The sequence below is a fragment of the Camelus ferus genome, chromosome 22 (genome assembly GCF_009834535.1).
Source record: "Camelus ferus isolate YT-003-E chromosome 22, BCGSAC_Cfer_1.0, whole genome shotgun sequence".
In the NCBI taxonomy this organism is placed as follows: domain Eukaryota; kingdom Metazoa; phylum Chordata; class Mammalia; order Artiodactyla; family Camelidae; genus Camelus; species Camelus ferus.
In genome coordinates, this window is record NC_045717.1 from 26,714,234 (window position 1) to 26,738,012 (window position 23,779).

General features: G+C 60.9%; 1 protein-coding gene and 1 long non-coding RNA gene across 3 annotated transcripts; one reads left to right on the forward strand and one right to left on the reverse strand.

Moving 5' to 3' along the window:
• Positions 1-597: 597 nt before the first annotated feature.
• STK11 (serine/threonine kinase 11) lies at positions 598-18,010 on the reverse strand. The gene is given in 11 exon segments (XM_006173269.3): positions 598-733; positions 1,443-1,619; positions 1,621-1,661; positions 3,909-4,102; positions 4,320-4,377; positions 6,523-6,650; positions 7,273-7,409; positions 7,486-7,618; positions 8,195-8,284; positions 9,146-9,229; positions 16,720-18,010. Coding segments are annotated over 10 exon segments (1,317 nt in total). The 5' UTR covers positions 17,010-18,010; the 3' UTR covers positions 598-733; positions 1,443-1,457.
• Positions 18,011-18,327: 317 nt separating this feature from the next.
• LOC106729173 lies at positions 18,328-22,665 on the forward strand. 2 transcript variants are annotated; one of them, XR_004314387.1, is made up of 4 exons: positions 18,328-18,370; positions 20,017-20,177; positions 20,323-20,472; positions 20,908-22,665. It is a non-coding gene; the product is annotated as an uncharacterized LOC106729173 (long non-coding RNA). The 2 variants fall into 2 exon arrangements; XR_004314386.1 differs by lacking the exon at positions 18,328-18,370 and adding an exon at positions 18,373-18,499.
• The last annotated feature ends 1,114 nt before the right edge of the window (positions 22,666-23,779 follow it).

Below are 23,779 nucleotides of genomic sequence, written 5' to 3' on the forward strand. Positions count from 1 at the left end.
AGCAGAGATCCAGATGGCAAACGGCAGACACGCCTGGGAGACCTAGATCCCCACGAGGCGCCACCAGCAAGATCAGCAGACACCAGCCAGCCCCACATGCTGGGGTCCCAAAACGGCCCCAGGCTCAGACTCAGATTCCCCATCTTATAGCACGTCCTGCCTCCCACAATTCCCAAACACCCCTCACAACCACAGCTCAAATCCACCTGTTTTATTTTTTCTTTTTTTTTAAAAAAGAAAGAAACCAACCAAACAACAAAAACAAGGCAGCCGCCTAGCTTCCTTGGGCGCTGGGCATGCACCTGGGTGGAGAGGCCTGCTCGTGATGCCCGTCCCGCTGCGGCTCTGGTTGGTTTGAACGCGTCACCAGGTGTGGGAGGCGCTAACGAGTGGCAGAGTAAAAAGGAGTTGGGGCAGGCGAGAACCAGTAGTCTCAACGTAAAGTGCATGGTGAAGGCTGGCACGGGGCCACATCGGGCCCTCTCCCTCCTCCCCTGGCCGGGGGAAGGGGCTCAGCACAGGACTGCAGTCAGCAGGAGGTCATGTCCACTGGCCATCACGGGAAGGCCAGACCCCAGTCCCTGCTGTCCCCCAGCCACATCCCTCCAGGCCCCCCGGGCTTCCGGAGGGGTGGTCAGCGTGAAGGGCCCGGTGGTGGCCTTCCTGGGTGGTGGGCAGCAGGCCAGCACTCGGCAGGAAGACTGAGGACCTGGCAGGGGCTCCCGGAGATGAGCTGAGACCAGGACAGAAGGTGGGTCACTTCTGAGCCAACACACACGCTCTGCACCCCAGGAGACAGGCCTGCCCCTGGGGCCCTATGTAGGGTGGGGAGACTGAGGCTGGGTCACACGGTGCTGTCAGACGCCTCAGGAGAACAGGGAGGTCTGTGCTGCCTTGAGGGCCCTCCCTGCCTGGCAGGAGCAAGCACTGCCCTGACACCGCTCCCTCCAAAGCAGTTTCTACTCCGCCTGGCTGGTCCTGATGCTGGCAGATAAGTTCTTTGGGGGCCCTTTCAGGGGCAGCTCCCGGAAGAGGGGATGTGGCTGGGCAAGGTCTATGACCTGAAACTCCCACTGCCTCGGGGGCAGTCAGGGGTGGGAGGAGGAAGCAGAGAAGAGACCAGGCAGCAACCAAGACGACAGCCTCAACCGGACCACAGCCCCTCCCAGCCCTCCCAGCCTCCCACCCTCCCTCACTGCCTCCTCAAACACCAGGAGCAGCCTGGGCTGGAGAAGGGATGAGCCCCTTGGGTTGAGGGGCCCTCACCCCCAAGTGAGCGGCCAGTGTCCTGCTGAAAGTGCCCTCCTCCACCTCCAACCCAGACCCCAGTGGCAGTAAGCACAGAGTGACGGCTGCGAAGGGCAGGGCTGGCTGTGGTCAGGCACTGGCAGTGCCCACAACCTTCCCCCCACCCACTTCTGCTGGTCCCCACCGTGTCCCACCTGTGGGCAGCATCCTCACTGCTGCTTGCAGGCCGAGAGCCGGCGGATCTTGCTGCTGGCCGAGCAGGCCTTGCGGGCGGGGTTGGAGGTGGCACTGGCCCGGCGCTCCACCCTGGATTTGGTGCTCAGCTGGGCTGATTCTGTGCCATTCACACACAAGGCCTTGGGCAAGCCCCTGCTTCTGTCCGCTCTGACTGGTCTCCTCGTCTGGGACCTGTCCTAGGAGGGAGAGAGCAAGTGTGTGCTGGTTGGGGGTTCAAGACCAACACACCTCTAGGGCCCCCACCTGCCCAGGCCCGGGTCATTACCTCCAGCCAGTGGGGCCCGGGCTCCTCTACCACCTGGCCTACCTGACCTGCCCAGGGTCTGCCTGGAGCCCTAATCCAGGGAGAGGGGAGCTGGTCAGCCGGGGTGGGGGCCCAGCCCACGCTCACCTGCTTGTTCAGATGTGAGCTGGGGCGTCTGCACTCAGGTGGGCCTGGGCTGCCCTGCTCGCCCTCTGCTGTGGGAGCACAGTGAAGGACCAGGGGCCCGGGGCCCAAGCCTGGGTTCTCACCTGTGTGACAGTCAGACCTCGCCAGCCTGTGGGGAGACCCTATGTCTCTCCCACAAAGGCCCACCTCGGCTCTCCATGCCGGGCACCAACAGAGGGATTGGCATGGGGCCCATGCACTCCACCCATCCTCTCTGCAGGCCGCCAGCCCTCACAGGCATCCTGCAGGGCTATTGGCCTGGGCTGCACACCCCACATTTTGCCCCGCGTTTTGAGCTCCCGCCGAGGCGTGGGGGATGGAGGGTGCTGTGCACTCAGCCACCCTCCTCCTGCGGACATCGGCAAGAAACCGCCCTCCGCTGCCTCGAGCCCCTCTCCTCCCCATGCAAGCCCCATCTCCAACAGCGTCCACTGCCTACTCCCTACTCGGTAGCCGCCAGACTTGCCAAGAGCCCACCCGCCTATGCACGAGAAGCATCTCAAGTCAGAACTCTGAGCACCAGGGGTGTCAGGCACCTGCTCCAGCAGGGAGGGGCCGTGCACAGATCACCCAGAGCCCAGCCCCCAGTGCAGTGACTCTGGGTAGAGGGCGGCTGGTGGGCATGTGATCCCCTCACTGGCCCAGACCAACCAACACCAGCAGCAGGCCCACACCCAGCTCTGAGGTGGGCGGCAGGACCAGGGACAGCCCAGGAGGTCAACGCAAGCAGCGGGAAGTCTGAGTAGGGCCAGGGCGGGAGTGAGAGAGGTCTGAGCCGTGGACAGCCGGCTGCTGACCGGCGAGTAGGTCAGAGAGAGGCAGCGGCCTGACCTCGGGGCCAGATGTCCCATGTCTGGCATGGGGGACACCCCTGGGCCAGGGACCCAATTGGGCCCAGAGAAGCACTCTTGGATGAGCTTCCCCCCCCCACCGGGAAAAGCAGCACCTGGCCTCCGGCATAGGCCTGGAGGGACAGTCAATGCCCGGCAAGACTCTGGGGGCCCGGTGGGCCACACCCAGGCACCCGCGGTGGGCCCACGTGTCTCTGAGAGGCATGACACCTGGTTCCTGTTCTGCGGAGTGGACTGAGGCTCCAGGAGGCCTCAGACCCAGGACTCAACTGTGGCCAGGGTCCCAGGGCCAGGGGCACCACACACACCACATCCAAGAGCTCCAGACCCTAGGACCCCAATAGGGATATGGCTGAGCCCAAGCCAGAGAGGCACAAGCTCCAGGCTGACCCCGCCGCTGGCTGCCACAGGCACCAGAGACACGAGCCTGACACCAGGAGAGCAGGACACCAGACCCGCCCAGGGCCCGCTCCCTGGAAGCCCTGGGCCCTGCAGCGGCCCTGCTCACAGACACTTGCTACAGTAGAAGCCTTAGGATCTGGCTGGTGAGCCGCAAGAGGCAAGCACGAGCCGCACACACTCAGCGGGGCAGACCTTTATGCCAGGAGCCTGCGGATCCAGCCCCAGGCCAGCACAGAACCGGGATGCTGTGGGGTGGGCAGTGGCCCAGCCTCCCTCAGACCCAGACAAGGTCAGCGAGGGCCCGCAGGGGCGCGGCAGTGCCACGCTAAGTCCCCGGCCCTGCCAGGAGCTCCGCAGTGGCCCTGGCCTCCGCCTCCTCTCCAGAAAGTTCTGAGCACTGGCTCTTCCGCGGGCCTCTCTCTCTAAGCCCTGCCTCAGACACCGCCTCGCCACCTGGGGAAGAAGGCGGCGCATCAGGAGGGTGGCCCTGCGCCAGGAGGGCCACTGGACCCTCAGGGCCATGGGAGGGGCCTCCCCCAACTCTCATTGCGCGCTGGACACAGGGCACACGCCCAAGCTGTGGAAGGGCACCCAGGCGGCGGTCTCTGCCCCTTGGCTTCGATGCGCCCTCAGCAGCCCCTTCAGGGAAAGGGTCAAGGTCAGGGAAACGTCAGTTCGGCGCTGGCGTGGCTGGGTGGACACAAGGCCAGGCCTCGAAGCCGCAGCACCGCCCAACTCACCGGGCACCGTGAAGTCCTGAGTGTAGATGATGTCGTCCTCAATGTCGAGGAGCTCCTCGTCCACGTCGTCGGCACAGCCGTGCAGGTCCTCCAGGTATGGCACCACCGTCATGCCACGCCACCGGTCCTTGCAGTCTGCGCTCGGCGGGATGGGCACCAGCTCCTCGGCCGGTGGGTGCTTCTTCCGGAACCAGCTGCAGAGGCCAGCGTGTCAGGATGGCCTGGGCCTCACCTAGCTGCCCATGCAGGCCCACCCCCCACTCCCAGCGCAGAAAACCACACGGGAGGGGGCAGGCAGGCTGGAGAAACCGAGCAGGCAAAGACCTGCCCCTCCCTGGCCCTAGTTGTTCCCACAGGCAGACCCCAAGTGGCAGTGGCACCAGCAACAAGCCGGCCCTGCAGGGCGCTCACCTGTGCTGTCTGATCTGCTGTATGGAAAACCTCTTGGCCGGCTCGTATTCCAGCATCCCTGCCAGGGAGACCAGCAGTGGCTGTGGGGGTCAGCCCCAGGCAGAGGCCCAGCCCTGCCCCAGCTCAGCCTGGGGGAGTGGGGACATGCAAGGGTGCCTGGACAGGGGAGGGGACGCCGTGTGTGGGCAGTGACGGAGCGCAGCACTGAGGCGGCCCACCTCCCTGGCCTGCCCTCCGCCAGATGGGCAGCCGGCATGGGCACAAAGACGCCGAGCCTCACTGAGCGGGGCAGATGCAGCCGGGGCCCCCATCTCGACGCACCAGACTCCCCGGCAGAACCTGCAAAGACTGAGACTGCTTCTCACCCCAACCCCAGAGCAGGCTGGGATGTGGGACCCTGAACCTGCCGCTGGCCCACATTCCCCAGGCAGACAAAGCACTGGGACCCACCCAGCTCTAGCCAGGACCCCAAAGCCCTGGTGACGGCAGGGGGAGAACTGGAGGCCCCGAGGGTGACACACCGTGGATATTTGTGCATGGGACTTTTGCTCAGCACCTGGGGGCAGGTCCCCCACCAGGACCCTCAGGAGGGGCAGGACCGACCCGCGGGTTGCACTGGGCTGGCCCCAGGCGGTGACCCCATTAAGGGCGGCAACACCACCCTCAGGGAGCAGGACCCCAGAGCCCACAGCTCCCGCTCCTCAAGGCCGGGCTCCTTGCAGCTTCAGCCCCTCTTCTGCGAGAGAACACAGCATGACTCAGAGGAGGGGTGGGGGGCCAGGCCTTGAATGGCGCCCCGCTAGGGGCGGCCCTGTTCTCAGGAAATGTGCAGCGGCCTCGGGAGCTGGGGCTCAGAGGGCCGAGAGCCTCAGTGTGGGAGAGGAGCAGGGTCGCGAGTTGTGGCCTCACTGCAGGGGTGGGGTGTGCGGGGCCCCGCCAACTCTGACTCGTGGGACTCAGGGCCAGGGCGGTGTTCTAGAGACTCGAGGGGAGGCAGCCCTGGGGCCCCGGCAAAGGAAGGAGGAGGGGATAGGACACAGACCTCCTGCAGCCTCACCACCTGACTTGGTGCTGTTTCCAGCACTGGCGGGAGTAAGGGAGGCAACAGACCGTCATCACTCAAGCAAGGAAAGCTTCGTTTAGAGAAAATACCCACCCACCAGCACCTGTCGAGGGAAGGCGAGTCCAAACCATGGCTCACCATCTACAACAGCTCTCAGTAGAGCTGAGACCGCAGGGCACGGAAAGCCCTTGAAGGAGGAGGCTGGGGCCACAGCCTAGGCACACCTGAGGACGGGCAGCCCCAGAGCGTTCCAGGAGGTCTCGAGGTAGGGAGGAGGCTGGGCTGCACACAGCTCAGAGAAGTCGGTGCCGCGATGCTTCCCGCCTGCTGGCCCTTCCCACGCTCCAAGAATACCCACCCGGGCGGCGTGCCCAGCACCCGGGCAGTTGCCAGTGAGGCCCAGACAGGGCAGGAGGGGCTGGGCTGCACGAGCCGGAGAGCACTTGAAACACGGCTGTCCACCTTCAGCTTCAATGCACCCTAATCAACAAACCTAAGAGCCAGCGGGACTCAGGACTGTGAACCTACTCCCTCAAGCAGTAAGCCACACGGAGTCTAGGTACTGACCAAGCGTCCGGCAAAGCTGAGCGTGAGGCCAGTTAACAGCGTGGTGACCGTGGACAGAAGGACCTGGGGCGATAGGGTGCTGACGCCAGTCACAGGCCAGGGCAATACCCCGGGTGTGCAGTGTCACCATAACCTGTACCACCTAACAGCTGCCCGACCCCAGGGGGTCCATGTGCCTCCCACCCAGCACACCTGGCCATGGCCTCTGGGCTGCACACACAGCGCCACCTGCTGTGCAGCCTGGGAAACGCAGCAGGAGGAGGTCCTGCAGGAGACCCCCACTGACTGGGGTCACGGCCATTTCCTCGCAGGTGCAGAGGGATCAGAACAGGGTGGAACAAAGACCCAAAGCAGGCGATAGAGTCCAAAGGAGCCAGCGAGCCCCTCCCAGAGTCCCCACTCCACTCCACTCCATGCCCGACTCGGCCCTGCACCCACATCCGTAGCATGGGGTGTGGTGTCTACACAGAGGAGGCCCCGCTCTCAGGAGGTGGGTGGTCCGGAGAAAACCCCCAGGGCCCCCCCCAGCCCACTGGCGCCCCAACAGCCTGCCCCCCATTTCGAGCGCCTCACCTTTCAGCAGGTCCGAGAGTGGGGGGCCGCAGTCGCCAGGGATCGTGTAGTCCCCCTTCCCGATGTTCTCAAACAGCTTGTAGATGTTGTCCCCCTCGAACGGGTACAGGCCTGTCGTGATGTTGTAGCTGTGCCCCGGCAGGACAGAGCCAGTCAGGAGGACTCCTCTCGCAGCCCTGGCCAGGAGCCAGCCTCCCCTACAGGGACCCATGCTCGGTGGCGGGAATGTTCTGGACTGGATGGCAGTGGCTCACAACTCGGAAGATATGGAAAACCGCTGGCTCGTACACTAGAACAGCGTGGCTCGCACGTGCGCCAGTCATGTTTCAGGAGCGCAAGCACCCGCTCCTGTGCTGGCCTGCACCGGGCTGCAGCCCAGCTCACCTCAGGCACGAAGGAGGTTCCCGAGAACAAAGGCCCACTCAGTGCTGGCTACCTGGATGTGCCCCGATGGAGGGACAGCCGGACCACATGGAGGTCTGGGTGGGGGTACACAGTGGTGGACCAAGAATCGCTCGTGACACGTTGGAGAATTCTCAGCACAGAAACGCTCCCCCCAACAAGTGTGGCCAGTGTGTGAACAAGCGAGGATGAAGACCCACAGGAGCCCGAGGGCGGGAGGCCGGGCCCCGTGTGCACCCCTGAGAGTAGGTGGGGAGCAGCGACATCTGAGGGACCCACCGGGAGGGGCAGGCGATGAAAGCCTGGAGCTCCAACAGGGTGCTTGGGGCCGGGGCCAGGGGCACTTACAGCGTGACCCCAGCCGACCAGATGTCCACCTTGAAGCCCGAGAAGGTGTCCAAGCCATTGGCAATCTCAGGCGGCTGGAACGCGGGGGAGCCCTGGCTTGTCCGGCACGTGTCATCCTCGGCAAACGGGTGCAGGGCCTGCGGCAGGGCCAGGTGGGCCTCAGGGAGGGGCTCCGGGGCCGCGCCCCAGCCCCAGGTCCCAGGGGGCACCTACCTCAGCCACGCCCAGGTCGGAGATCTTGAGAGTGCCGCCAGTGGTGAGCAGCAGGTTGCCGGGCTTAATGTCCTTGTGCACGATGCCCTGGCTGTGCAGGTACTCCAGGCCGTCCACCAGCTGGCAGAAGTACCTGCAGGGAGGCCTCCGTGACCGCCCGCCACCGGGCCGGCCCCTCCCCTCAGGACCCCTCAGCAACCGCATGGAGTGACCCTGCGGGACCAAAGATGGGAGGCCACAGCCCAGGAACCGCCGAGGCCGGGCAAACAGACAGACGACAGAGAGGCAGCCTATCAGGGAAGCAGAGGCAGGCTCCCCGGCCCCCAGCTGCCCTGGACTCTCCGCTGGGGCTAGGGACCCAGGTCAGTGCACCAACCCCCTTCCCTTCACGCTGCAGGCTGCCTGGCCTTGCAGCAGCTGGAGGTTGGGGGGCAACTCCCCAGAGGACCTGCCAGCTGGGGACAGAGCAGACCACCATGAGGAGCTACCTAAGGACCAGGAGGCCCCAGAAGAGCCTTAGGCAGTGGGCACACCGGAGCAGGAAGGTGCCCAGGAACCAGCTGTCGGGCTGCGGTCCCACAGACCAGGTCTCCAAAGCCTTGAGTTCTAAACAAATCTGAACTTTCACTTCACTGACAATCAGAATAAGCTGTCTGAACAAGGGACCACCCCTTAAAGCCCTGGGCCCGGGAGCGAGCCGTGCACTCACCCGTGGGCCTGGCTCACGGGGAAGCGCTTCTCAGGCACGCTGTCCAGCATCTCTTGCATGCCACACACGCAGTACTCCATCACCATATACGTGTGTCGCTAAGGAAAACGCAGCCTGGCCAAGACCTGCCCCAGACAGGGCCCATCCCCAGGGAACTGACAGGCGCCGGGGGAGACAGAGACCGCACTAATGAGGGTGAGCCGAGCACCCTGAGGGACCACTGGGGCCCCTGTCCCTCCAAGGACCCTGCAGGGCCCATCCGTGGCGTCTGTGGCTGCATCCCCTGGGCTCAGGCCCCAGCATACCAGCCCTGCAGGAAGCCCCCTCTGGTGGTTCAGCACCCCAAGAAGGCGCTCAAGCCCCACCCCAGCTCCTAAGGGAGCAAGGGGCACATGGGGACGTTAGGAAGAAGGCCCGGGAAGGGGCGTGGAGGCCAAGTGTGGCCAGGCCAGGCCAGACTGGGAGCGGCCGCCTGTCCCAGGCCAGTGAGAGAGAAGGAGGCGGGCACAGGGAGCCCTGGGTCAGGCCACAGCCCCAGGTGGTATCTCCACCCTAGGGGGGCAGCCTTGAGATGCAGATGGAGAGGAGCCATGTGCTGGGAACCCCTCACTCTGCGCAGCGAGCCAGTGACAGGCACATTTGTGGAAAAACATCGGCCCCCTGGCCAGAGCCATGCCCAGGACACTTGGGGTGTGACACTTCTATAGTGACACACTTCCCATGTCACCCACTGTGCCTTCCAGGGCAGCCACTGGGCAAGGCGAGGCCCCAGGGCCAGAGGCAGGGAAAGCTCCCACCAGGAGGCCCCTAAACACAGGCGGGGCACGGGGCCTGTGCGCATCCAGATGAAGCCAGGACTCCGGTCTGCAGCCGGGGGACAGCCCCGGCCCCACACCACCCTAGCCTGTCCTGAGCCCAGCTCCGAGCCCCGGCCCCAAGCAGGAAGGATATATCTTCTGCTTCTCTTCGTTGTACAACACATCCACCAGTTGGATGACGTTCTTGTGCCGCAGCCTCCGCAGGAGCTGGATCTCCCTGAAGAGAGAGGACAGAGGCATCAGCCAGCCCACCGGCCCCCTCTGCTGGGCGAGGGGAGGACGCCCACTCGAGGCAGCAGTGGGCAGGGCTCCAAGCAGACCAGGCTCCCACAGACACCCAGGCACAGCCACCCAGCAGGGCGCCTTCCAGCTTTTGAACTGAAGACCAACAGTCCTGCTTTCTGAAGACATGGCGACGGCGGCTCAGGGACAGCGGGATGGCAGGGCATCGGCACCCCCGTGCGTGGGAGCTGGCGTGACCATAGCCCAGGGACGGCCCAGCCCGCCCTTGGCATCCCCTCAGGGTCTCCCTCTGGGACTGAAGCCCCAGCCCCACGCCACTGCTAGGGTGTCTCCATGAGGACAGGACCTCCTTCCTCTCCCCGCACCCTGCCAGAGCGGATCAGGGCAGGGCCCAGCACTGCCCGCTCTGCAGATGGCCTCCTGACGCTGCCTCTCTCCCCATGGGGCCTGAGCAGGATGGGCCCTGACAGCCCAGATGTGGGGAATGCTCGGCAGTGCCTCAGAAGGTTGAATGGTCCACCAACTGACCCAGCAATTCCACTCAAGGTGCTCACCCAGGACAACTGCTTACAGAGCCCTGCACATGCGTGCTCATGGCAGCACGATCCACCAAAGCCCCAAAGTGGAAACAACGCAACTGTCCCTCCACATGCAGGAATTATCACTCGGCCACAAGAAGGAGAGCAGCCCTGACACCTGCTCCCATGTTGACGGACCCTGAGAGCACGATGCTTAGTGGGAGAAGCAGACACAGAAGGACACAGTGTGTGTTGTGACTCCATGGATGTGAAACGTCCAGAACAGGCCAGTCCGCAGACACAGGGAGGGGGCTCCTGGCTGTCAGGGGCTGGGAGGGGGTGTGGTGGATGAGGGGGTGACTGCTAACGGGGACAAGGTTTCTTCTTGGGGTGACAGAGTGTTCTGGAACTAGAGGTAATGGTGGCACAACTCTATGAAGATTCTAAACGGCACCAAATTGCATGACATCTGAATAGTATCTCAGTAAAGACTTCAAAAGTCCTCACCAGGAAGCATGAGACATCAGAACAGCCAGGAAGGTAAGGGGCCCCCAATCATGTCAGAAACTTGGGTCCCTCCCTCCCACTGTCCAGGTTCCACGAAAAGATCACCTACTCCAGGAAGCCCTTCCTGACGGTGGCCGGGCGTGGATCCCATGCCATAACACCTCGCACCCTTGTAAGTGTCAGTCCTCCAGGGGCTGCAAAGCCAGGAGCCTCTGAGGCTGGGGGTTTAGCCTGGTATCTAGCATGAGCAGGACCCACACTCAATTCTCCTGTGAATAATTAACACATGGTAACCCCACCTCAGCCCTGTGACACGGGACTATTTGACCACCAATGTCCTCAGACGTTGCCAGGTGTCCCTGGGGCCAGATCGCAGGATGCGTCCCGCTGTAAAGGATCGGGACGGTCCTGGCTGGGGAGCACCCGTCCAGCTGCTCCTCTTGCCTGTGAGCCCCCTCCCGACCTCTGGCAGGTCCTCCCAGAACGGTCCAGGCGCTGGCCTCCAGATCCCACCTGCTCCGCGATGGACCTCACCAGGCCCATCTGTGGGGCTCGGGCAACCAGACGCCCAGGGCCTCCCCACCACTGTCTGGGAGCAGCCCTGTGCCGCAGTCCTCCTTCCTCCTCCCTGCATCCCACCACCTGGATCACCCCAGAGCTCTGACTCCTGGCCCCACTGGCTGCCATCTCCCCTGGCCGGAGCTCAGCCCCGACTTGGGGGCCCTCTACCCACCGGCGAGTCCCACCCCACTTTTATCCAACAGACATGTGGCAGTAGGAGACAGCAATGGGACGCACTATGAGACCCCAGCTGCCCCCGACGGAGGCCATACTCAGCCAGCAGTGCATACGCCAGTGGCCATGAGGTCCCTGCCACCTGCTGCCTGCTGTGTGTGCAGAGCCGGCTCCTCTCAGAGACCACTGCTCAGCACCTGCCACCCACCCAGCCAGCCAACTTACCTGTGGAGCCACCTGGCCAGCAAGGGGCCAGCGGCCAGGACTGGGAGGCGGCTGTGTGGGCGCCTGGGGGCAGGGGGGCAGGTGTACAGCCCCAAGAGGGGAAGGACATCACAGGGATGAAGGATTGCCCACACGCAGACCCCATGTCTCCCCAACTCTAGTTTCCGAAACTGCACATGGGGTGAGGAACAGTTAGCACAGACCCCAGCTCAGGACAACTCAGATCACCCGTCCGAGCCAGCCTCTAAGCCCTGGAACCTTCCTCCAGTCCCCCTTCTCTGCATCCAGACAGACCACGACAGCTTCTCTCATCGCAGCTAAGACGCAAGTGTTGAGACAAGGAGCGCTCAGACCTTGAGCCGACATGTGGCCACCTTGGGGATGGGGCAGCAGCCTGACACGTGAGTGTGGAAATAAGGCCCTGAACTCCGATGCAGGCTGCCAACAACGCTGTGGGGCAGCTCCTGGACCAGGGACCCCGCTGCATGCTGACAGGCCCTGGGAGCTCACCCAGTCCTTCCCGACTGCTCTGCTCTCTGTGTTCTGATTTACTCCAGGCCTGGAACTACCTTCTGGGCTGGCTGGGCCAAGCCTCTTCCTGCCCAACTGTCTCTAGGGCAAAACCACCACGTGAATTCTGCGGGAGAGGTCAGAGCCAAGTCCCAGGCAGATGCAGCCGCCTTTCCACCCTGATGCCGGCAAGGTGAGCTCCAAAAGAGAGGGCCCCGCACTGCAGCCGAACCAGGCTGACCTGCTGTGGGTGCGTCTGGTCGCCCATCTGTTTGGTCAACTAACTGATCAGAGCTTCCTGGGTAAACATGCTAAGTCCCATGACTGGTACCCGGAAAGTGGCTTCGATGTCAAACTTGACACAGGGCTGTGGGAACCACACGCGCGCGAGCGGATGGCATGGAGATGCACATTGGGAGCCGGTTACGGAGCCCCAGAAACGTTCACTGCAGTGCCCTGGGGGGACGGGGGCTGCCATCACCTCCTCCGCAAAGTTTTCTGTCTCTTACAAGCCACACCACTGGCCGGAAAAAAAAAAAAAAAAGAAAACCAGTATTTAAAGAAAGAGGAAAAGCCAGGCGCTCGGCCAGGATGCAGGAAGTGAACAAGAGGAAGCAGCGCCTTCCGTCCGGTGTGCACAGCTGCTCAGGGTGGTACGTCACCCTCCCACCCACCCGGCGCTGCCAGGGACCTGCCTGTGGGTGCTCCCCCAGCAGAGCCAACTGTTTGGCTGACACCTTGATTAACCAGAAGACAAATGGAAGAGTGAGGGTCCCCAGACCGTCGGAGCTTAGAGGATGGAGAGAAGCTGCCCCCAGCGTCAGCCCAAAACACAGCACATGGGGCCAGCCACCTGTCCCGGGGCCAGCCCGGGTCACGGCTGGGGCCACAGAGAGCGGGCGCCCCTGGCAGAGGGACACACAGGGCAAGACCCCCTCAGCCGTCTGCCAGTGCTTCTAATCATGTGGCGAGGGGCCCTTGGCAGGCCCGGAGAGGGAATTAAACAAGGGGAGATTTGCTCCAAGTGCAGCTCAGCACAAGCACTCGTTCACGCAAGCTCCCGGCAGCACAGCTCCTAACAGGCGTCAGGCAGGACGACCCCCCATGTCCACTGACAGGGGACAGATGCACACACGTCCCTCCACACGCGGGACATCGCTCAGCCGTGACCAGGAGAGCAGCCCTGGCACCCGCTCCCACGGGGCCGGACCCTGAGAGCACGAGCTCAGGGAGAGCAGCAGACACAGAAGGACACACAGTGTGTGAGTCCACGGATGTGAAACGTCCAGAACAGGCCAGTCCCCAGACACGGGGAGGGGGCTCCTGGCTGTCAGGGGCTGGGGGGGGATAGAGGAGACTGCTGATGGGGATGGGGTTTCTTTTTGGGGTGATGGAATGTTCTGGAGCTAAATAGAGGTGATGGTTGCACACTCTATGAAAGCACTAAATGATACTGAATTACCCACTACTAGTGTGAATCTTACATCGTGTAAATTCTATCTCCGTAACACTTATGAGGACAAATCACCATTCAATGCGTGGTGGACCCAGGCAGCTTCGGTTGTGGTTCTTGACACTCTCGGGTGAGGAGCCAGCATTCCCCGGTGTGCACAGCTGCTCAGGGCGGCACGTCACCCGCTCGCCCACCCGGCACTGCCAGGGACCTGGCCTGCTGTGTGTTCCAACGCCCCCAACCCCAAGCTCCCGCTGCATTTCCACATCCCTCCCCTCTGGCGGGCAGCTGACCGGCCCCACAGCAGAATCCTTCCCAATACTGGGTAGGCAGCCCAGTCCAGAGTTCTGCTGCTCGATGTGCTAAAATCCCAACCGCTTCCCAACTGCTCACTGCCCACCAGTCACTGCAGAGTGGTCCGGCCTCGCCACGGGAGGCCCAGCTCGGCCACAGGGGCAGGGACGCAAAGGGAAGGGACTGGCCCAGGTGCACCAGGGTCACGGATGGGGAAAGCAGGCCGCGAGGCCTGAGCTGCCCCACAGGGCCCATCGCTCCCCTGACGCACACACACCCTGGGGCTCTGTACACACCCATCCCAAAGCCACAGGACCATCACCAAGACCCCACCTGCCCTCAACAGAAAGGCAGCTGTAGGCTGGGGGCGGGGGTCCAAGCAGCACAGCCTTGGGGCAAACGGACCCCTCAGCAGCTGACGAAGACCCCTTCAAAGAGCTGAAGCCCCTCTGCCACCTGTCCTCCCGGGCAGCGGTGTCACAAGGGGTGCGGCCCAAGACCTGCTCCGACACCTGCTCCCGCCGTCTCGGGAAGCACAAGCAAATCCGACTTCTCCTTTACGACGACCCTCGGGGTGGGTTTGTCCTGCATGAAAGTGGCCGGAGAGGAAGAGAGGACACACCTAAGAGGAGCTCAAAAGGAACGCAGCACACGGTCGGTACTAAGGCGGTGAGCAGCCCCTTTTTTCACTTCTGGGCGCTTTTTGGAACTTTCCTGTCACAGTAAGTATGACTTAGCTTCTGCCAGCAGGTCAGGGACGAGCACAGACCCACAACCACTGTCTTGGGGGAGCCACGGCGGGGGGGGGGGGGCTCCTTCTGCGCTAACTCCATTCTTTAAGAAGTTTCCCGTCCCGGCTAGAGCTGGAGGACTCGCGAGGCTTCTCTGCAAGGTTCCAGATGCTTCACAAGAAACGAGTCTGGAGTTCAGTTTATTAAGTCTCTCCAGGACAAAGGAGCCTTTTTTCCCATAGCCGCCTGGCAGCAAGGCTGGCCCTGAAGCCTGGGTCTCAGGCCTGGGAGTGGACACCCGGCCCTGGCAGGAGAGCCCACCATGGGGCAGACCCACCGCCCTCCAAGGCCTTCTATCCAGAGCTCTGCGCTGGGACTCAGGACCAGGGAACAGGCCCCCTCAGGGCAGGGCACGGCCCTCACAGCACCCAGGGAAGAAGGCGTAGTCGGTTCTAGTCCAGAGCTGCCTGCCTGCAGGTTCTCATGACAGACACCAAAGCCGGGCAGGCAGCACAGCCGAGGGGGCCTCCGAGAGGCGGAGTCCCGCACACCCACCCAGGGCTGAGCGAGTGGACTGGCACTGGCACTGGCACGGCCGCTGTGACACCTGACACTACTTGTCAGGCCGGCTGGGGACCGCCAGCCACACTGCGTCCCTGGCCTGCTTCCCCTCTGGTTCTTCCGACGGACACTGTGTCCCCACGGTGCCAGGGCCGCAGCTGACCCTCCAGGAAAGCAGGACTGGGGGCCAGCACTGTATGACCCTCCACTCAGGTCTCAGAGCTCAAGCAAACCCTTTGGGCGGTAAGCGTCCTCTAACTTGACCTTCGTACGCACGTGCGCATACAGGGCACTCTATCACATATACAGGATGCGGGGGGGGGGGGGGGGCACTCGCCCACCTGAGGCCTCTCCATCCCGCTTCTACTCCCTGAAGGCCGGGAGGGCCAGTAGGGTGGCTTGGGTGACTCTAGTCGGACAGATCAACGGGTGCTGGAACCCAGCCTGGTCCCTTGGAGGGGCTCTGGGAACCCCTACTTCCCTCTGGCTGCTACTCCCAAGAGGCTGGGGTCCAGGCTGCCACACAGCGCCAAGGTGGACCTGTGCTGGCTCCAGGCGGGAGGGCTGGGCCAAGCGGTAAGATACTATCACCCCGTTCTCTGGACAGACCTGGGGACAAGGCCTAAGCACAGCCAGGAGGACAGGCCCCTCCTTGGGGGCAGCGTCCAGGACACAGGAGCGCACCACCCCCCAAACCAGAGCCGTGGCAAACCGGCAGCCGCCGAGGTCACATCACCCCCACATGCTTCTGGCTTAAAGAGAAAATGGGACTTAGAAGCCATGAGTGGGGATCTGACTCAGAGGCATGACCTCGCTCACTCTCCCCAGGAGGCTGGTGGCCCAGACCCACCCCCACCTGACAGGTGAGAGACACGGAGAACTGGCCACTGGCCTGGCCCCACCCTCGCCCTTCACCAGGTGCTCATGGGCCGGGCACCAACAGGAGCCAGTCAGGCAGCAGCACTCTGCTCCTAGAGCCCAGCACCCCACGCATCCTGAGCAAGGAAACTCAGCTCAGCCGCACGCTGTCAAAACGCGAGCAAGCAGGCCAGGCCAGGAAAGCAGGAGGTGAAAGTGGACCTGGGAGCAGAACTTCCACAATCGTCCGAGGTCACCGGCCAGTCCTGCTGCCTAGCTCGTCAGATAAACCCCTTCTGGAAGCTGGTGGTGGGGAGAGAAGTGCGGGCCCGGGCAGGGCGGGTCCTCCTGGCCAGCAGCGATAAGGAGGAGGCCCCCTACCCCGAGAGCAGCAGAAGGAAGGAGGCAGGCCCCCACCATCCTCAGGAGGCTCCAGCAGGCAGACCCCAACACCCCTGCGACGCCTACGGGCAGACAGGTGCCAGAAGAAACCCGTGTAAACAGTTTGCCAGGACACAAGCCGGTACACTTCTGGAGGAGTCACCGGACCTGCGAGTCACGGACGTGTCTGGTGTCACATCCCTGGCGAGTGAGAAAGGGCGAAGTTCCTCCCTGCTGACTGATAAGCCGCTGCAAACAATTATTTTTGGCAGCCACAGAGTTCCCCTTCAACAGGATAAACAAATCGCATTTCTCGGGTCCTAGTAACAGCCGGACACTGCTCAGAAACCCGCTGGCGGCAGGCAGGACCGTTTCTGAACCCAGTGCCCAGAGCCAAGTAAAGGCTGGCGGGTTTTGCGGGGCTTCTATACAGACAGCTGGTAGGGTGAGGAGGGCTCTGCTGGGTGTCCAAGAGCCAAAAGGTACAGGACACTGGCTGCAACAAGCCAGCCTAACTTCACCAAAGTACCGAAGTGGGTGGCCCTGGACTCCCGGGCAAGTCAGCTCAGGTTCTTAAGGAAAGGGAGGACCCCAGGGAAGCCTGGAGAAGAGGAGGGAGGAGGGAGGAAGGGAAGGAAGGAGGGGGCCGACCCGCTGGCCGCACCCCAACCCAGGAAGAAGCCACACTTACTTTTTCACATTGGCTTCCCCGTTGGGGATCCTCCGCAACTTCTTCTTCTTGAGGATTTTGACAGCCCTCCTGCACAGGGTCTCCGAGTCCAGCACCTCCTTCACCTTGCCGTACGAACCCTCCCCCAGCAGGTCCCCCATCAGGTACTTGCCGATGAGTTTGGCCCGCTTGCGGCGGGGCTGGTAGATGACCTCGGTAGAGTCGATGCGGTGAATAAACGTGTCCATCCCCACCGACATCAGCTCGCCCTCTGTAAACATGCCCAGCTGCTGCGGGTCCGCCACATCCATCCTGGACCCCAGGCTTCCGACTCCTGCCGGCGGTCCCTTATGCCCTTTGTGTATTCCCCCGGTGAGCAGTTCTTCCTTTTGCGCCCCCTCCAAAAAAATTCCCTCCCCCCCCCAAAAAAGTCAACAAAATCGCAAAAAAAGAAAAAAGAAAGAAAGAAAGCCCTTCTTGGAAAAGAAATGATTGTACTGAAGGTAAGTTCAAGAGCCGCGCCTGGTCCAGAGCCCGGGCACCCGAGCGTGCGCAGCGTCCCAAGTTTGGCGGCCACCGGGCCTCGCAGCTTCGGGGCGGGCCGGCGCGTCCACGGGGGCCCTCGGGAGGCCGGTGGGTCTGGGAAGTGCTAGGTCATCCTCCAGGGACTTCAGACCCTCGAACCAACACGGACGCGGCCGGGCCGAGTCTTCTCCACGCCGTCCATTACCAGCGGGCCGTGGCGCGCGCCCAGGGCCCCGCGCAGGCCGGCCTCGGGGCCCCCAGAGCTGGGCAGGCGAGCTTCGCTGGGGGCTTGGCGCTCCGCTCGGGGGCGTCTCCCGCGAGCCCCGCCGTCCCGGGTGCCCAAGACGCCGGCAGGTGCGTGTCCAGAGCGTGCGGGGCACCTCCGTACGGCGGGGCCGGATCCCGCCAGCGCCAGGCGCGCGTCGGGGGCCGGGGCTGCCCGGGACCCGCCGGCCGCAATGAGCAAACCCCGTCGGAGCCGGCCGCCGCCCGGGCGCCCGCACACCGGCCTGGGCTCCCGAGCGGCCGCGCGGGCCCGGCGGGCGCCCCGCTCCAAACGGCAGCCCGCGCTCGCTCTCCACCCGAACGCCGTCGGCCGCGGGCCTCGAGGCGCGCGGGGCTCCGGGCGGCCGAGGAGGCGCAGGCCACAGGCCCCGGGCCGGTGTCTCCGAGGACGCCGGGGCCCGGCCGGCGCGTCCCCCGCCGCGGCCGCCGCGCGCGTGGAGCAGGCGGGGCGGCGCGGGGGCCCAGCCCATGCAAGGCGGCCGCGCTGCCGGCCGGCACCCGCTGCCGCTGCCGCCGCGCCCCCGCCTCACTCGCGGGCGCCCCCGGCCGCCTCCCCCTTCCGCGCCCGACACGCCGCCGCCATCTTGTTTACCTCCTCCCCCGCCCTGCGCCGCCGCGCCGCCGCACGCCCTCCGCGGGTCCGCCCCTCGCGGATCCGACGTGCACGCCCGTTGGCCGAGCCGGCCCGCCCCGCCCCCGCAGCCCGCCCCACTGCCACCGCCCATTGGGCCGTTTGGACCCGAGTGGGCGCCCGAGCGGGGATTGGTTCGCGCCCGATCCCGCCCCGGGGGTGGGCTCGGATCGCTCATTGGACCGCGGCGGCGCCCATCACGGGGAGGGGGTGGAAAGCGGGTGCCCTGAGGTGAGGCCGCGGCGTTGACCTGGGAGGGGTTGGGTGTTAGGGTCGGAGATCTCGAGCGCGAACGGCTTCCTCGGAACCGGTGGCGGCCAAGCGCAGCCTTGGTGGACCGGGACGCGGCTCGGGGACCTGGTGGGCGCCTGCCAGGGCCCTTCCCCCGATACCCTCCTTGAGGCGAGGTCAGAGGTCAAAAAGTAGTCGAAAGCGGCCGACTCGAGGCAAAAAGTTTTTTATTAAGCCTCCCTCGGGCCAGGTGGAGAGAGAGACGCGCCGGGCGGTCTGTGCCCCAAGGGAACTCCCGGGGTAAAACCCAGAACCCAGCTGGGGTGGTGCCAGCAAAGTGCTCTGAATGAAAAGCAGAGTTGGCAAAATATGGTTTGGTGAAGTTGAAAATACCTCCAGGCCTGTGTGTTTTACCTTTCTGCTTATTAGCACTAGATTATTATTTTTCCAGAACAGACTGCTTGTCTTGTGTGGAAGCGTTGGGAGCTGACACCAGATTTGGGCTCCAGGCTGGGGTTCTGAGCCTGACACGTGTGAACTACCTAAAACTACGTGCAAAATTGAGTGTCCCGTGTACATGTTTTTGGGGACAGCCATGAGTTTCATCAGATTATCAAATGAACCACAGAAGAGGGGTTGGTGTGCTTTGTGGGGTAGGGACCACTAGTCACACCAGCGTACCAGCAGGTTCTAATGAGAACATGTGGATTAGCCCCAGATTCCTAAATCACAAAGATCAGAGCAGAAACTGATGAAATAGAATAGAAAAAGAATGGGGGGGGGGGGCGGGTATTGCTCAGTGGTAGAGCACATGCTTATCATGAAGGAGGTCCTGGGTTCAATCCCCTGGTACCTCCAGTAACAGCAGCAACAACAAAAAGATTTTTTTAAAAAGAAGAATGGAAAAATCAATGAAACCGAAAGATTTTTCCTAGAAAAAATAAAAAAAAAGTTGATAAAACTCTAACCAGATAAGAAAAAAAGATGACCAATAGTAGAAGTTAAAGAAGGGATATCACTACAGACATAAGGATGTTAAAAATTAGCTGTAGGAACAAGTCTGTGCCCTTAAGTGAAGTAGGCCAACAGCTGAAAAGACACTAAAATGAAAGCTCCCCCCAGAAAAAAATAGATGATCTGCATAAGTCATATCTAGTAAGAGATTAAGTCTAGTGAAAACCTTCCAGCAACGACCCAGGTGGTTTCATCTGTGAATTTCCACCAAGTGTTTCATGGAGAAATAACATCAGTTTTAAATCTCTTCCAGAAAACAGAGGAGCAAGGAACACTCCCGACTCAAATTCCTTCTGATATTTTCCATGTTTTTGACTGCTGGCTTATGTCCAGACTTTTTGGAGTCGGGGGGCACTTGATAACCCTGGCATCTGTAGGCTCCACTCTCCTTCACAAAGCCTCCACCCTTTCTCCTGATGGAAGGGACTCAGGAAATGTTTGGTGACCATTGCAGAAAGAGTCCGTGAAGGTGAAATTTCGGCTGAGATGCCACCTTCTCCGAGAAGTCCTCCTGGTCATTCCCTTGCATGTAGCCCCTTTTCAGTTTCATTTTCTTCTTAATACGTGTCACCATCAGAAATTGACTCATTTATATATTTCTTTACCCATTTTTTTTCATTCTCTGAAACTAGACTTGGGAGCTCTCTGGGGTCGAGGAGGAGTCTGTTGTGGCCACTGCAGCAGCAGCCCCTGGCCACATGTGTCTGTTGAGCTCCTGTAATATGGCTTCCTGAATTGAGATGTGCTGACTACAAATACACACTGGATTTTGAAGGCTTAACATGAAAAAAAGGTATGTATATATGTGTATCTTACTAATAACTGTGATGCAAAAACTTTCAATAATTTACATTGACTACATGTTGAAATTAAGTAATTTTGGATATGTTAGGTTAAAAGAAATACGTTATTAAAATTAACCACTTTATACCCACTAGGATGGCTGTGATAAAAAAAAAAAAAGAATAACAAATATTGGCAGACTTGTGGAGAAACTGGAACATCCATGCAGATGGTGCAGTCACTTTGAGAAAAAAGTTGAAAGGTTACCGTTGAGCTACCACATGGCCCAGTAATTCCGCTCCTAGGTATGTGCCCAAGAGAACTGGAAACATACGTCTGCACAAAAACTTCTACATAGATGTTCCCAGCAGCCTGAGTCACTTGATGGTTAAAAAGTGGAAACAACCCAAATGTCCATCAACAGATGTGGAGATAAACAGAATATGGGGTATCCACATGCTGGAATGTTACTCAGCCATGAAAAAGAATAAGGCATTGACACACATGGATGAACTTGAGAACACGATGCTCAATGAGAGAAGCAGACACAGAAGGACACACAGTGTGTGATTCCATGGATGTGAAACGTCCAGAACAGGACAATCCACAGACACAGAGAGGGGGCTCCTGGTTGTCAGGTGCTGGGGAGGGGGGAGCAATGAGAGGTGATTGCTAATGGGATCAGGGTTTCTTTTCAGGTGATGAAACGTTCCAAAATCCTCCCTCTACCCTCCTTACAGGTGACTGAAGCTTGCAGAGGGGATGCCACCTGCCCAGATGCCTGGTACACCTGAGTGCCCAGACTGGGAGCCCCCAGAAGCCTGGGAAGGATGCTAGCGCTGTCTCCTCAGGGTGATGCAGGCCTTGGGGCAGCCCAGCTGGCCTGCTTATGTTAGGTTCATAGCGAGCATCAAACCCAAAACGAGACAGCACAGAACCGGATTTGGGGGCCCTTCCCAGCATGATGGGGCCTGAGACCTGAGGGCTGCTTTAAGCCTCTCCAGAGACCCTCTCCCTGGCCCCAGCCCTTTGCGCAGCAGCAGAGAGCCTCAGTTGGGCGGGTCTTGGCCTCTCATATCCTCCTTCTGGGGGAGGGTAGTAACCATACCGTATGTCATCAAATATAAGAGGCCATTGGAACTAAGAGGTCCTGCTACCTTATGAATCACCACAAAGAGAAAAGACTTAGCAGCCTGGGGTGAAACTCTGGATGGAGAGGCAAGATGACCTCTGAGGCTGTAAACCATGACAAGTGGGAGTGCTACCAGGCATGGGCGATGGTCCTGCATATTTACAGTGGCCCCCGGGGAAAATGCTTTCCCATGTTGTCCTCACTATCCTGCAGCTTCTGTGATGGACTCCCAGGTGGGACCCCCAGGTTACGGGGGCCCCAGGTTACATAGGTGTGGGGCCCCAGGTTACCACGGAGGGGTCCCAGTTTATAGGTGGTGAACCCAGGTTATACATGGAGGCTCTAGGTTGTAGGTAGGGGACCAAGGTTATAGCAAGGGGCCCCAGGTTACAGGCCCAAGATTACTTAGGGGAGCCCCAGATTACAGCTAAGAGGCACCGCGATACAGGTGGGAGTCCTCAGGTTATAGGTAGGGTCCCAGATTATAGTGGAGGACCCAAGGTTATAGGTGGGGCCCTGGGTTTGAGGTCAGAGCCCCCAGTTATAAATAGGAAGACCAGGTAACAGCAGGGGCCCAGCCTTCGGGTGGGGGCCCAGGTCATCCATGGAGTCTTCTAGGGCCCAGGCTTTGCATCTGCCCCGTCTCCTCCTGTATACCCTATCCCTCACACCTGGCATTTCTCCTGCCCACCCACGACCCTCACTCTTATGGACACTCATACCCAGCTGGCCCCCAAATCTACTCACTCCCTCACAGCCCCCTCGCTTCCCTCAGCTCTGAGGCCAAGACCCCCTACACCCTCTCCCTGAGCATCAAGGAGGCCAGAGTTTCTCCTGGCCCCTCTCCTGGCCGTTTGCACCGTCCTGGATCAACTTCCACTTGGTGGGTTTCTTCTTGGCCCCTAAGACCACCCCTCTCCAGGGGCCCACCTCAGCCTCCCACCTGTTGAGTGAGGCCCCCAGAAGCCAGAGGGGTCCTTCCAGACCCGAGTTCACCCCTGCCAGCAATCCAGTCATAGGTAGCTTAGGGGCTGGGTCCGTGTGGGCCAGTGTGGCCACCAGGGGGCGAGCGGGGATCGTGACCAAGGCTCAAGTATGAGCTTACGTGTGTGTGAGTGCACGCGCACGCACCAACGTCCACTCGAAGCCCAAGAGTACCCGCTGTGGTGACAGCGGCAGATGTCCCTAGAGGTGTCCTAGTGTCCCCTGGGGGGCAGGACCACCCCTGGTTGAGAATTTTTGCTTTACAGATAAACATTCATGTATTTATGGATGAAAGGATGTGGTGTCCAGGATTTTGCTTTAGAACATTCCTGGGTGTAACGTGCAGGCCGAAGTATTTGGGAGAAAATGTCCTGATGTAGCCACTCTTGTTTTTATTTGTAAGGAACGGGTGGCAGGTCGAATGATGGCTCCCCAAAGAGATGTTCACATCCATGTCCCCAGAATCTCTGAATGTGGCCTCAGTTGGAAATAGAGTCTTGCAGCTGTAAGCAAGGTAAGGAGCTAGAGGCGAGAGCACCCTGGGTGACAGGTGGGCCCTGCATCCAATGACAACTGTCCTTGTAAAAGACAGGAAATTTGACACACAGGAAATTTGACAGCCAGGAAAAAGGCCACGTGAAAGCAGAGGCAGAGACAAGAGTGGTGTGGCCACAAGCCAAGGGATGCCTGGGGTCCCCAGAAACTGGAAGAGGCAGGGGGACCCTTCCCTGGAGTCTCCATCCTTGACAATACCTTCATCTGATTTCCGGCCTCCAGAATGGGAGGGAAGACACTTCTGTGGTTTTAAGCCACCCAATTTGTGGCCATTTGTTACACCCGCCCCAAGAGACCCACACGTAAGGCTCTTAGAATTATTTACTACAGAAAAACTCACCTTTTGTAGTATACAGGTCTATGAATTGGGGTGAGAAGACGTAGCCGTGTCATCACCACCGTAATCGAGAGGTGAAATAGCTCAGTGGCACCGGGCGGGCGTAGCCCGCGTGAGGTCCTGGGTTTCACCCTCAGTGCCTCCATTAAAGTAAATAAACAGCCTAATTGCTTCCCCTAAAAAGGAAGTAAAATATTTCCACCACCCCAGGAGGCCCCTGGTGCCCCTCTGTGGTCCCATCCCCCCACCCCCAGCCTTTCCCAAGCATGGATGGAGGTTTGACCCCACAGCTTGGCCCCCCCACCAGGGAACACGCAGTGAAATCACACAGCAGGAGCCTGGCTTCTTTTTCCCACTGTGATTCATCTGCGCTTCCTCAGTGTTCTGCGAGCACTGTGTCTCCTTGTTGGGTCTGAGTGATGTCCCTTCCCAGACATTCCATAGTGTTTCCACCCATTCACCAGCTGAAGAGCATCTGGTTGTCTCCAGTTTGGGATGACTAGGAATCATGCTGCCGTGGACACGTGTGTGCAGCCTCTTGTGTGGACAGAAGACTTAATTCCTTTTGGGTTAATACCCAGCAGTGGAGCAGCTCCATCACCCG